We start from the raw sequence: 14,205 nt of genomic DNA, 5'->3' as shown, positions 1-14,205 counted from the left end.
GGTGATAAACTGAAGTGGACAAATTTGGGCAAACAACATCCCTTACATGTAATCTGTCATGAGACTCAAAACCAGAGAATCGTATGCATAGGTTGCTTAGCTTTTTAAAACATGCCACATTATCTGCCCACATGTTTCTTTAGATCCACTAAAAAAGGATAACAGGATCTAATAGTAACATACCACTTCCCTTCTTCTCTTAGGTTTATGTTTCATGTCATATAGTTTTTGCCTTTCATTGTTAAAAATAGTAAGTAGTGTTAAGTGAAGTTTCAGACATAAATAGGAAGTTGTAGTTTATTAAAGATTTAGGAGTAACTTATTCTGAGTTTCAGGTAAATCACATTTAAATGAGTATTACACCTAGTATTTAAATATAAGAATAAGAATAAATTAATACTTCAGTCCTTAGTTTTACATACAAGTCCATTTTACTATTTTCACATTATTTTCCTCATGTAACTAAATTCAAATTTTCTGTCCTCAAGTTACAGTATCTTTTCTTACCTTACTAAATATACCATCAAGAAAGTATATATTGGGGTGCCTGGGTGGCTCAGTGGGTTAGCTCAGGTCATGAGTCCAGGGTCCTGGGATGGAGCCCCACATCGGGCTCTCTGCTCAGCAGGGATCCTGCTTCCCCCCCTCTCTCTGACTGCCTCTCTGCCTACATGTGATCTCTGTCTGTCAAGTAAATAAATATATTTTTTTAAACTATATGTAAACTTTTAGTAGCTAATAATGGAGCAATTATTAGTAACTCGAGCTGTAAAACAGTATGAGTTCAAAATGTTGTGTTGATTTCTTCTTCACTTTCCCTCCTGACTTCCTAACTCTTAAGAACCGTTGCTTCTAGTTTCCAGAGACTCTTGAAGTTAAAGGAGAACAAGAAGTTAAAGGAGGGACACGTTCAACAGACCTGTTTAGGGAATTCACATATACTTTGTGTTGATAAACAGGATTACTTCCTTTATCCATTTTGTACCACAAACCTGTGAGATGGAAGAATGTGCCAAGTTGTGCTACTTTAAACTAGTATCATGCCCTCCTTTTATAAAGTAGATCTTAGACATAAAATGACTTCTCACTGTGACATTTACCTTTCTTCCTATTTTATGTGTCTAGACATCTCCCTAGAATTTATTCATTCCTGAAAACATAATCCTAAATTTTTGATAATACTGCCACCAACTGGTGGTGTTGACCCATTTTGCCAAACATAGTTCTTTTGCTTGAGTGAAAAATCCTATTTGATAAACAAATTTTTCCATTTCATGTCATAAATTTAACATAATCAGTAGACCTAAAAACAGACATTGCCAGATATACTTTTTTTTTAATATTTTATTTATTTGACAGAGAGATCACAAATAGGCAGAGAGGCAGGCAGAGAGAGAGGGGGAAGCAGGTTCCCTGCTAAGCAGAGAGCCTGATGTGTAGCTTGATCCCAGGACCCTGAGATCATGACCTGAGCCGAAGGCAGTGGCTTAACCCACTGAGCTACTCAGGCACCCATGAGATGTGCTTTTTTAAAAGCATGTTTTAAATTATTAGCAAGATGCTTATTCATCCTCTTCATTATTTTTTTAGGGAAAGTACAATGTCTTTTTCCCTATTACTATTTTGCAGATTCAAGGGTATTTCAATGCTACAGAAAATGTCTTCCTTTTAGCAGTATTAGTTTATAGGCTACACCTAAGTTTTCTTAGACATTTTCTAAAGTAGTTACTTAAAATTTAAAAACCGAGTTTCACTTTGTTTGATGAAAAATTTTAGTTCTATCAAAACACTAGCAATAATACTCATTTATGTGTGGCTTACACTGCAACTACAGAATAAATTACTTCTAAATCTTTAATAAACTGCAACTCAGATTTGACATGCAAGTCAACCGCTACCCCACTTGGCTTTCTCTGAACCACAGCACAAATATGACTTTAACTGGTTACTAGTTATACTAGTATACAGATGATACATGAAACAGAACTTTTAGAATAATGATAGGACCTCTTTAAAATTATTTTAACATTTTATTGCTGTCTATATGTAATGCAAATAATGGCTTCTGGTGATGATAAAGCATTCCAGAATTACAGACCAGGGCTACACACTTGTTAAAACCTGCTTTACATAAACCATACAGTATTATTTAGGCTTAATACAGAAATTCAGAGCTAGGAGGCAAATCCTAATAGACTGGATTTAAAACATCTCTCTCATTATTAAGTTTGACATTTCCCAGAGGGAACTACAAAATCTTAACTAATAATTAGTGAAAGAATACAACGACAAATAGTCATAAGAGCCTGAGAAAAATATTTCTTAAAAAAGAAATCACACACAAACACTATTATGTACATTATAATCAGGTCTAAGCACAATTTTTACATTGTGTTTAGTAATATGCTAACAATGTGAATTACAAAGTTTAGCAAAATTGGTGAAATGAATTTAATTTACAAGGAAAACAAGTTCACATGTTAGTGTTAGACTTTTTTTCCCCAATTACCTAGTAGAGAAAACAGGTCAAGGGCTCACAGGCAAATGTTAACGTGTTTTTTATTCTTCACAGTTACTATAATCAATTATTAAATAATTTAATTCATAAGTGTTACTTATATGCACAAATTACACTTGTAACAGCATGACTTTTACTTGAAAAATAAAGGATGAAATATTTACTTATTTACATACTGCCCATAACACTGATGGACTTCTTTTTAATGCTTTGTATTCTAAAATTTTTGCTGTTTATTTTAAACAAACAAAAGTACATTTGAAGACAATGAACCAAAACAGTGCCACCTAAGAGGGACATCTCTTAGCATTTCAACTAATAAGACTTGGGATTATTCAGCTTCATCCTAAAGGCTGAGGAGCATTAAAAAAATAATAATAACAAAACCCAATCTAGCCATGTTTAAATATAAGTCATATGGCCATAATAAGTTAGTATCCTTAAAAAATGAAAAACTGAAAAGCACAAAATTTTAAACTTTTACAACACTGCATAATAAATGTGCTGCAAAGTTTCTGAACATTTCTTTTCCTTCCTTAACTTTTCAAGGCCTTACCATGAAGAGCCTTAATAATGTCTTATTGTCAAGACAAGTGTATTTATTTTGGGAAAGCATTTAAAGTAACTGATTCTCCACTACTTTAAATGACTTCTCTTAAGGTAAATGTAGTTTCCGACTTAGATCTTTATCTTTTATGTACAGCCAACCCTGGTTCTATGTGTAACTTACTACATTTTGCCTATGGTCGTTCCCACTAAGGATGCAGTATTATTTTAAAAAGAAACTAACTACTTTAAATGTGCTGAAAATAGGAGAACCAATTTAGAGCTGTGACCTAGGAAATAACACTTCGAGGTTCAACCCTGGAAATGGGTCTTTCATAAGTGAAGATTAACTACAACATAACTGACTTTCACAGTTTTATTAATTGTTCTTCAGTTTAATACTAATCTGACACTCATATCTAGTTAGATAACATTTCATCTGACTCACTGGGTTTCATATAAAAGGGCTTAGAGAAAGTTTCAATAAAACATTATAAAATATTAATTTTCTGTAGTTTATAGTACTTAGCATTAAAGATATTCTGTTACACTGAACAAAGAAGTAAAGTAATCCTGTTACCCCAAGATGCAGTCTGGATTCTATTTCATTACGTCACTGCTTTTTTGCTACTAAATACTGCCAAAATCCAGGTGAAAGGAAAGATAAAGAAGAAGCCATGCTTTACTTGCTTCACACAGAGGTTCCATTCGGTATTCAGTTGCCTATTCCTTTTTTAATTGAAAGAATAAACCTTCATCTTACCCTTTCTCTGACTACTTCTTTGCCAATATATGGGTCACACATAATGTGAAAAACTTAAATAACAAATGTATGTTTTTTAAAAATGTATCTTCAAAAAGTCCCTACTTAATGCAATTTTAATCTGCTCACATGTTTAAATTTTATTAGAGTAATTTTTTAAAAGGCAATATTGTACTGAATTCCCCCACCCGAGATTCCTTTTAAATATACATCCTAAATAAACCCTTTGAGATGTAGAATTTCTTATAACATTTATGTGCAAAATAACTCTTAACCACAAAACTTTAAATAACTTCTGCATTTAAAATCAAGCAACATCCAGTACTCCAGCAGCCACAAGTTGCCTTGAGAGCCAATCTAACCCCTCATAAAGTCCCATACCACTTCGAGCATCACAGCCCTGAATATACCAGCTACGGCCACAGCATAATTTATGCAGACTGAGAAGTTCAGTGATTTCTTCTACTGACAGAGCTCCAGCAACATCCTGAAAGATATATACATATCAGAATCTTTTTTATAATCAGCCCATCAAAATTACCATTTAAAACGAATTCTGTTGGTACCATTCTAACAGAAAGCTAAAGTTAAAACCTAGATTCACCCCTCAGTAATTATTCTGTGATTAATAAGTATAGAGAAAAGTAGAGTTGTGATTAAGATCATTTATAGTATAGGAAACTAAATATAAAATAAAGAAGGCAACAACAACAACAACAAAAAAAAAGATCATTTATAGTATAGTCTGTAAGAATGGCCTTACAGTGAAATTAATAAAGGTGATGAAACCTGAATGAAAGATACTGCCTGAGTCATACGGCATCAACTTAAAAGAAACAGGTTAATGCATGCGTATCACAAAAATGGCTTATATAGAGTTTATATAATGAACAGTAACTAAACTCCCACTCCAAATACTCCTGAACACCCCTACTTCCTAGATGCAACCACGAATTATGATTTCTTATATAGTTGTCCAGATAATTTCCATGCACATTCATACAAATAAACAGAAACACACTTTAGCTTTTTTTTTTTTAACTTAACACATCTTAAATATAGATATCTTTCCATTATTTGGACAAGAAGACCTACATTATTTTTAACATCTGAATTGCATTCCAGGGTGTAGGTGCAAGATAATTTTCTTAATCAGTCCTTTACTTAATATCTAGATTGAGGTTCTGTTTATGTGCTATTACAAATACATACATATACATATGTAACATTTTTAACTACATTCATTTGCAACATTTTCTGCAGGATAACCTTAGGATATTTATATCTGGAATACATTACTAGAGGTAGAATTGTATGGTGCAAGGGTATATGCATCTAAAATTTTGATAGGTATGATACTGCCAAATTGCCCTCCAAGAAAATGTGTTTAAAACCACACCATACAGTATATGTGAGTCTGAAGATTATGAAACATTTTTAACAATTTAAGTGGAAATGATATTCTACTTTGCCTTATCTGCATGTCTTTTTCAGTAAGTAAAGCAAAGTGTATCTGCTCTTAGTTTGCCTTTTATTTTTTTTGTTAAGAGGGAAATCCCTTATTCTTCATCCTACCCTTTCTTTTTATGAGATCTTAGCCCTTCTACTGTATGGAAAAGCATTCTCATCCTCCTAGAAGCATAGACTCAAGATATAGGAATATGTAGCTTCTCCCTGTCCTTGACCATCCCCATTCAGACACCAAATTCTAACAAATCTACCTTCATAAACTCTTTTCCATCTGCTTCCACCCTTCTATTCCTTTAATTCAGAGTCTTGTTAACTCTCCCACTTGAATTATTACAGCAATTCACTGCATCTACCTGTCTCTAGTCCCTTCCCCCTGATTAATTCTGTGTCCTACCCCCAGATTACAGTCTTAAAACACAGATATGAGTCTGGAACCTTTTGCTGGTTTTCCTTTGTCATGGAATAAAATCTAAGTTTTCCAGCCTAGACCTCATCTGTTGTTCTAGATTTTCTTCATCCTCTCTACTTGCCCCTCACATATATATCTGTTGATGCTCCCCTAAAACATTCATGCTTCCATTTTCTCTGCCTACAGTGTTCTTTCTTTCACATACTGACTCAAAAGTCCTACCCATAATTTGAACTCTTATCATAATTTCAACTCAAATCCCACTGTACACATCTTTTATAAGATGCCACCTTTAGAACCACTCTATTTTTCCATGACATTGTTAATATTACTGAAGTTACTTACCAGTTTTCTATGTATTAGAATCTCATATACAGTCACTTACATGTTTACAAACGTATATAGGAGTTTCTGGTAAGCATCAACCACCTTATATACTCCAAGGTACCAAGTAGAGTACTTTCTATATATATTGTATTTAAAATACCCAGCACAAACTTCTTAAATATCTATCGAATTATCAGTTTTGAAATTACTTTATGCTACCTTATGACACAGAATACACAAAATACTAAATAAGTATTCTGAAATATAAACGTCTTACCTGTTTGTTAGCAAAAATCAGGAGCAAAGCATCTCGGAGTTCTTTTTCCGTTAACAACTTTGCAAGTTCACTGTGTGCTTCACTAACTCTGTCTCTATGACTGCTATCAACAACAAATACAACAGCTACCCCCCCAAAAAAAAACCGAATTAGTCATTTGTTAACTTTCATAAATGGACCAAATACTTTAATGGTCTCATTATTTTATTATGGTTAGTCTACTATTTACTATGTTTTTCACAGAAAGGCTGCCTACTATAAGAGCACCTAGCAATACTTAACAGTATGACCTCAAGTGGTTCACCTAACTTTTCAGATCTCTTCATTTCCCCATGTGTAACAGGATTTACAACACTTGCTCCACCAAACACAAAGTGCTGTGTATATGAATATTCTTAATTAATTAGAATATACCTTTCATGATTTCCATAATGATGCTACTTGTTCCTTTTTTAAGTTTTTATTTTAATCACCCAATGTTCATCTTGACAAGTGCATTCCTTAATCCCCATCACCTTTTCCATCTGTCCCCCATTTAATTCCCCATGATAACCAACAGTTTGTTCTCTATAGTTAAGAGTCCATTTCTAGATTTCTCTCTTTTCTCCCCCCTTTGCTTGCTTGTTTCTTTTTTTTTAATACTTTTTTTTAAAAGATTTTATTTATTTATTTGACAGACAGATATCACGAGTAGGCAGAGAGGCAGGCAGAGAGAGAGGAAGGGAAGCAGGCCCCCTGCTATGCAGACAGCCCAATGCAGGGCTTGATCCCAGGACTCTGGGATCATGACTTGAGCCGAAGGAGAGGCTTTAACCCACTGAGCCACCCAGGCGCCCCTTAATATTTTTTTTTTAAGATTTTTTATTTATTGGACAGAGATCACAAGTAGGCAGAGAGACAGAGGGGGAAGCAGGCTCCCCGCTGAGCAGAGAGCCCACTGCGGGGCTCGATCCCCGGGCACTGAAATCACAACCTGAGCTGAAGGCAGAGGCTTTACCCACTGAGCCACCCAGGCGCCCCTGCTTGTTTCTTAAAATCCACATGAGTGAAGCCATATGGTCTTTGTCTTTCTCTGACTTATTTCACTTAACATTATACTCTCTAGCTCCATCCATGTTATTGTAAATGATGAGATTTCATTTTTTTTATGGCTGAGTAATATTCCATTATATATATATATATATGTATCACAACTTCTTTACCCATTCATCAATGGACACTTGAGCTATTTCCATAACTTGACTATTGTTGATAATAGTACTATAAACATTGGGGTGCATGTATCCCTTTGAATTAATGTTTTTGTATTCTTTGGGTAAATACCTAGTAGTCTAACTGCTAGATCATAAAGTAGTCCTAATCTTAACTTTTTGAGGAAATCCATACTGTTTTCCAGAGTGGCTGCACTGGTTGATTAGTTTGAATTCTAATCAACACTGGAAGAGGGTTCCTTTTTTTTCCCCACATCCTCACCAAAACCTGTTATTTCTTATATTGTTGACATTATTGACTGGTGTAAGGTGATATCTCACTGCAGTTTTGTTTGCATTTCCCTGATGGTAAATGATGATAAGCATCTTTTCATGTGTCTGGTGGCCATCTGGATGTCTTCTTTGAAGAAATGTCAATTCACGTCTTCTGCCCATTTTTTAATTGGATTATTTAGTTTTTGGATCTTGAGTTGTGTACGTTCTTGATGTATTTTGGATACTAACCCTTCACTGGATATGTCATTTACAAATACCTTTTCCCATTCCATAGGTTGCCTTTTAGTTTTGTTGTTTCCTTCGCTGTGTAGAAGGTTTTTATTTTGATGTAGTCCCAGTGTTTATTTTTCCTTTTGTTTCGCTTGCCCCAAAGGACCTATCTAGAAAAAAGTTGCTAGGCCAATGTCAGAGAAATTATTACCAGTGCTCTTTTCTAAGCTTTTTATAGCTGCAGGTCTAACATTTAGGTCTTTAATTCATTTTGAATTTATTTTCATGTATTGTGTAAGAAAGTGGTCCAGTTTCTTTTTTTTTACATGTCACTTCCAGTTTTCCTAACACCATTTGTTTAAAAGACTTTCTTTTTCCAATTGGATATTCTTTCCTGCTTTAGCAAAGGTTGACGGACTGTACAATTGTGGGTTTATTTCTGGGTTTTCCATTCTGTTCTATTGATCTTTATGTCTATTTTTGTGCCAGTACCATACTGGTTTACTACAGCTTTGTAATTTAACTTGGAAGTCCATAATTGTGATACTTCCAACTTTGCTTTTCGTTTTCAAGATTGCTTTGGCTATTCGGGGTCTTTTTAGGATTGTTTGTTCTAGCTCTATGAAAAATGCTGTTGGTATTTTGATAGGAATTGCATTAAGTGTGTAGATTGTTTTGAGTAGTATAGACATTCTAACAATATTTGTTCTTTCATTTTTTTAAGTATTTTTTTAGGACTTTATTATTCATTTGAGAGTGACAGAGAGAGAGAGAGAGAGAGCGCAAGCAGGGAGAGAAGCAGAGGGAGAAGCAGAGGGAAGGCAGCAGCAGACATCCCACTGAGCTGAGAGCCTGATGTAAGCCTCGATTTCATGACCTGGAGATCATAACCTAAGCCAAAGGCGGATGGTGCTTAACCATCTGAGACACCCAGGCACTCCATATTTTTCTCAATCCATAAGCATGAAATGTGTTTCCATTTCTTTGTTTCATCTTAATTTGTTTGATCGGTGTTTTAGAGATTTCAGAGTATGGGTCTTTTAGCTCTTTGGTTACGTTTATACCAAGGTATCATTATTATTTTAGGTGCAACTGTAAATGTGATTATTAACTTCTCTTTCGGCTGCTTCATTACTGGTGTATAAAAATGCAACAGAATTCTGTAATTTGACTTTGTATCCTATACCTTAACTGACTTCGTTTATCTAACAGTTTTTGGTGGTCTTTCAGGCCAGATACACACACACACACACACACACACACAATATCACGTCATCAGCAAAGCAGTGAAAGTTTTATTTCTCCTTGCCAATTTGGATGCCTTTTCTTTTTTTGTCTGATTGCTGTGGCTAGCCCTTCCAGGACTATGTTGAATAAAAGTGATGAGAATGGACATCTTGTTTTGCTCCTAACCTTAGGGAAAGGTTCTCATTGATGATGTTAGCTGTGGGTTTTTCATAGATGGTCTTTATTACGTTGAGGTATGTTCCCTCTAAACCCACTTTGTTGAGGGTTTTTATCATAAAGAGATGTTGTACTTTGTTAAATGCCTTTTTTTTTGTATCTATTGAAATGATCATACAGTTTTTATCCTTTCTTTTATTGACATGATCTATCATGTTGATTGATTTGCAATTACTGACACACACTTGCAACCTAGGAATAAATACCACTTGGTCGTGGTATATGATCTTTTTATATCGTTGGATTCAGTTTTTTGGTATTTTATTGAGGATTTTTGCATCTTTGTTCAGAGAAATTGGATGGTAGTTCTTTTTTGTGTTATCCATCTGGTTTTGATATCAGGGTAATGCTGGCCTCATAGAATGAATTTGGAAGTTCTCCTTCCTTTTCTATTTTTTAGAATAGTTGAGAAGAATAGGTATTAACTCTTCTTTACATGCTTGGTAGAATTCTCCTGCAAAGCCATCTGATCCTGGACTTTGGTTTGTTGAGAGTTTTGTTTTGTTTTTAACTATTTTACTTATTGGGGGCGCCTGGGTGGCTCAGGGGGTTAAAGCCTCTGCCTTCGGCTCAGGTTGTGATCTTAGGGTCCTGGGATCGAGTCCTGCGTTGGGCTCTCTGCTCAGCAGGGAGCCTGCTTCCTCCTCTCTCTTTCTGCCTGCCTCTCTGACTACTTGTGATCTGTCAAATAAAAAAATAAAACCTTAAAAAAAAAAAGATTTTACTTATTTATTTGAGAGACAGAGAGAGAAGGAAGCACAAGCAGTGGGGAGGGGCAGAGGGAGAGAAGAAGTAGACTACCCACTGAGTGGGGAGCCAGATGCAGGGCTGGATCCCAGGACTCCTAGATCACGACCTGAGCCAAAGGGAGACACTTAACTTATTGAGCCACCCAGGTACCTCTATTTTCTGGGAGTTTTTTGGTTACTGATTCAATTGCTTTGCTGGTAATCAGACTGTTCAAATTTTCTATTTTTTTCTTATTTCAGTTTTAGTAGTTTATGTTTCTAGGAATTTATCCATTTCTTCTAGATTGTCTAATTTGTTCACATATACTTTTTCATAATATTCTAATTGCTTGTATTTCTGTGGGGTTTTTTTTTGTTGTTGTTGTTATTGTTACTTTTTTTCTCTCATTTGTGATTTATTTGGTAACTTTCTCTTTCTTGATAACTCTGGCTAGGAGTTTATCAATTTTATTGACTTTTTTTTATGAACAAGCTCGTGGTTTCATTGATCTGTTCTATAAGTTTTTTTAGTTTCTGTATCATTTATTTCTGCTCTAATCTTATTATTTCTTTCCTTCTACTGGTTTTGGGCTGCATTTGTTTGTTCTTTTCCTAGCTCCTTTAGGTATAAGGTTAACTTGAGATTGTCTTACTTCTTGAGGTAGGCCTGTATTGCTACAGAGTTCCCTCTTAGAACAGCTTTTGCTGCATCCCAAAGGTTTTGAACCACTGTGTTTTCATTTTCATTTGTTTCCACATACTTTCTGAGTTCTTTGATTTTTCAGGTTGACCCATTCATTGTTTAGTAGCATGTTATTTAACCCCTATATATTTACAGTCTTCCCATATTCTTTCCTGTGGATGACTTCTAGTTTCATAGCATTGTGATCAGAAAAGACACATTGAGGGATTCCTTGATGGCACAGTTGTTCAGCTCAGGTCATGATCTCAGGGTCATGGGGTCAAGTCCCACATGGGGCTCCTCAGGGAGTCTGCTTGAGATTCTCTCTCTCCCTCTCCCTCTCCATTTGCCCATCCCCCACTCACACTAAGTAAATAAATCTTTAAAAAAAGAAAAATAAAGAAAAGATGCATTGATCTTTTTGAATTTGTTGAGGCTTCTTTTGTGGCCTATGATGCTACTTATTCTTTGACTACTACTTTCTTGGCCAAAAAATAATCTAAATAAATCACCATCATTATCTCTCCAAAGTATTCTCTCTAGGTGCCTTACACAGCACCTTCCACATATACTGTATTCAAAATATACAGCAGAAACATCACAAGTATATACTGAATTGATTCCCTTTCGAAATCTTTCTAGCTACCTCATGGTAGCTAAAAATCCCGACTTTTCAACCATTCCTCATGTTCAAAATACCATTTTTTCCCTATTAATCACTGTATCAAAAATCCCAATGTAAAAATAATTACCTAGTTTCTCTGCTAGGTGGAAGGTATGACGATATATGAAACGTGGCATGAACATAAGTTTCATGTTGGGTACAGGCAAAAGCATAAAATGGGGCCTAAATATAAAAAATACTTTAGGTGGAATGTGTGGTAAAACAGTTTGGCCAAAAGCAAACCACTGCAGGTTCTTCTGGAGTAACTGAGAGATTATAATGAGACAAATATTTTACTGAACTGAAGAGAGCAGCGGAAACATACACCAAGAATTCTGTCCTTCCTCACAATATTACCAGTGATCACACTCATATGAATAGTAATAATGTACTTTAACTGTTAAGAGCAGCAAGCGGTATGTACTCCTAACTGCCTAGATATAAAAGGTAAGTATGGTTTTAAGCTATGATTTTTTTAATGAATAAACCGAAGTACATATCCCAACCTTTCCACCTTAGCATTTTTTTTTAAAGATTTTATTTATTTATTTGACAGACAGAGATCACAAGTAGGCAGAGAGGCAGGCAGAGAGAGGAGGAAGCAGGCTCCCCGCTGAGCAGAGAGCCCGATGTGGGGCTCGATCCCAGGACGCTGAGATCATGACCTGAGCCGAAGGCAGAGGCTTAACCACTGAGCCACCCAGGCGCCCCACCACCTTAGCATTTTAATAAAAATAAGTTTCACTAGTTAAAATCAATTCCACAGAAAACTGGCATCTTAAAATTCTGAAAAACTAAGATATCAATTTTCATTCTTACCTTGGGTATTGAGGTAATAATGTTTCCACAATGGTCTTAATTTGTGTTTTCCACCTACATCCCAAATAGTGAACTTTAGATTTTTATATTCTACAGTTTCCACATTAAAACCTGTTTTTGAAAAAAGTTACTTTAATACTGAACTTGTATTTATAATGAATAACACACCAAACACAGGTGACCCACTGTTTAGAATTGTGATAATACAAGTTATCTTCATACAGCAATATCTACTGCTGCCCCAACCAACTCCACTCCTAATAAACCTAGATGGGGAATATATACCTTTAAGAGCTATTAGCCCTCTAAGCCTCCAGCAGGATCCTTAGATCCTGAAACTCAAATACCTAACAGCTCTGCACCACTACCACTCCCTCACCCTAATCCTCACCAATCCTTTAATCCTTCCAACTGTCCCACCAACACTGTTCTGTCTTAATATCCCACCATCCACATTTCAATCCCACAGCACTGAACCTTCCATTTTTTTCTCAGACATGTTAGCGTCTTAGAGCCAGTAAAAGCCCACCACAGTGCCATACTGGCATCAAATAAGACCCCCCCAAGAACTCAGCTATAAGCTAGGGTTTGTCTATAAAGCATCCATCAAAGTAAAAAGCAGTACTTATACTTACCAATTGTTGGAATAGGCTGCATGAATTCATCCTGTTTTAACTTAAACAAAATAGTAGTTTTTCCAGCACCATCTAATCCTAACGTAACAACTCGAATTTCCATTTTTGGTCCAATGTGAACTCTATTGTCCTGTAATTTTTAAAAATTTAAATCTTATTTTGATATGGAATTTAAAAGTACTAGCATTTATACTTTTATTTATAATATTTTTGTTGATTATTTCATCTCCTACTCATTCCTCCTATTCCATGGACAAATAGCAACCCGTATTATTATAATTTTGTTGCACAAATCTAATTCCTTACAGAATTGAAATAACAAACATTAAAAAAAAACTGTAAGCCTGTGGTAACAGGTATACAATATACAAAGATGTAATCTGTGATATTAAAACATAAAGTATGGGGGAGTGGAGCTATAAAAGAATAGACCGTTTATATGCAGAAAAAGTTAAATTCTTACCACTTTCCAACAGAATGTTATAACAAGATGTTCTTTGTAATAGCAATGGTAAACACAGAAATCCACAGAATATACACAAAAAGAAATGACTAAGGAATCAAACCATGACACTATAAAAAATCACTGAGGGGCGCCTGGGTGGCTCAGTGGGTTAAAGCCTCTGCCTTTGGCTCAGGTCATGATCCCAGGGTCCTGGGATTGAGCCCCACATCGGGCTCTCTGCTCGGCGGGGAGCCTGCTTCCCTTCCTCTCTCTCTATCTGCCTTTCTGCCTACTTGTGATCTCTGTCTGTCAAATAAATTAAAAAAATCTTCAAAAAAAAAAAATCACCGAGACAGAGAAGAAGGCAATAAGGCAAAAGGAAAAGAAAAAAGCTATAAGATATACAAAAAACTATGAACAGAATGGTAACAACAAGTCCTTAACTATTAATAATTACTTGAAATATAAATGGGTTTAATTCCCCAATGAAAAGACACAGTTTTATAAAAAATACCCAAGATCTAACAATATGCTGTCTATAAGAGACTCACTTCATATTTAAGGACATAAGAAGGCTGAAAGTGAAGAAAAAGAAAAAGATATTCCATGTAAACCATATTCAAGAGAGCAGGGGTGGCTATCCTAGAATGAGACAAAATAGACTAAATCAAAAACTGTTTTAAGAGGGGCGCCTCGGGGGGCACCTGGGTGGCTCAGTGGGTTAAGCCTCTGCCTTCAGCTCAGGTCATGGTCTCAGGGTC

The 14,205-nt window shown here is 35.4% G+C and overlaps 1 protein-coding gene and 1 long non-coding RNA gene across 2 annotated transcripts in view; one reads left to right on the top strand and one right to left on the bottom strand.

Moving 5' to 3' along the window:
- The first annotated feature begins 91 nt into the window (after positions 1 to 91).
- LOC116862390 lies at positions 92 to 13,650 on the top strand. Its single transcript, XR_004381629.1, has 3 exons — positions 92 to 563; positions 8,196 to 8,201; positions 13,620 to 13,650. It is a non-coding gene; the product is annotated as an uncharacterized LOC116862390 (long non-coding RNA).
- The window catches only part of TRIM23 (tripartite motif containing 23), a 31,788-nt gene continuing 19,597 nt past the window's right edge, over positions 2,015 to 14,205 (bottom strand). Inside the window, exons 8-11 of the mRNA XM_032849567.1 lie at positions 13,000 to 13,129; positions 12,365 to 12,475; positions 6,311 to 6,435; positions 2,015 to 4,314 (exon numbers count right to left, since the gene is read on the bottom strand). Of these exons, the coding sequence (XP_032705458.1) occupies positions 4,135 to 4,314; positions 6,311 to 6,435; positions 12,365 to 12,475; positions 13,000 to 13,129 (546 nt within the window). The 3' untranslated portion in view covers positions 2,015 to 4,134. The remainder of the gene's footprint in view (positions 4,315 to 6,310; positions 6,436 to 12,364; positions 12,476 to 12,999; positions 13,130 to 14,205) is intronic.

This window comes from Lontra canadensis, unplaced genomic scaffold (genome assembly GCF_010015895.1).
Source record: "Lontra canadensis isolate GAN:19392208 unplaced genomic scaffold, GSC_riverotter_1.0 scaffold4, whole genome shotgun sequence".
Classification (NCBI taxonomy): Eukaryota; Metazoa; Chordata; class Mammalia; order Carnivora; family Mustelidae; genus Lontra; species Lontra canadensis.
This window is presented reverse-complemented; position numbering and strand designations above follow the sequence as displayed.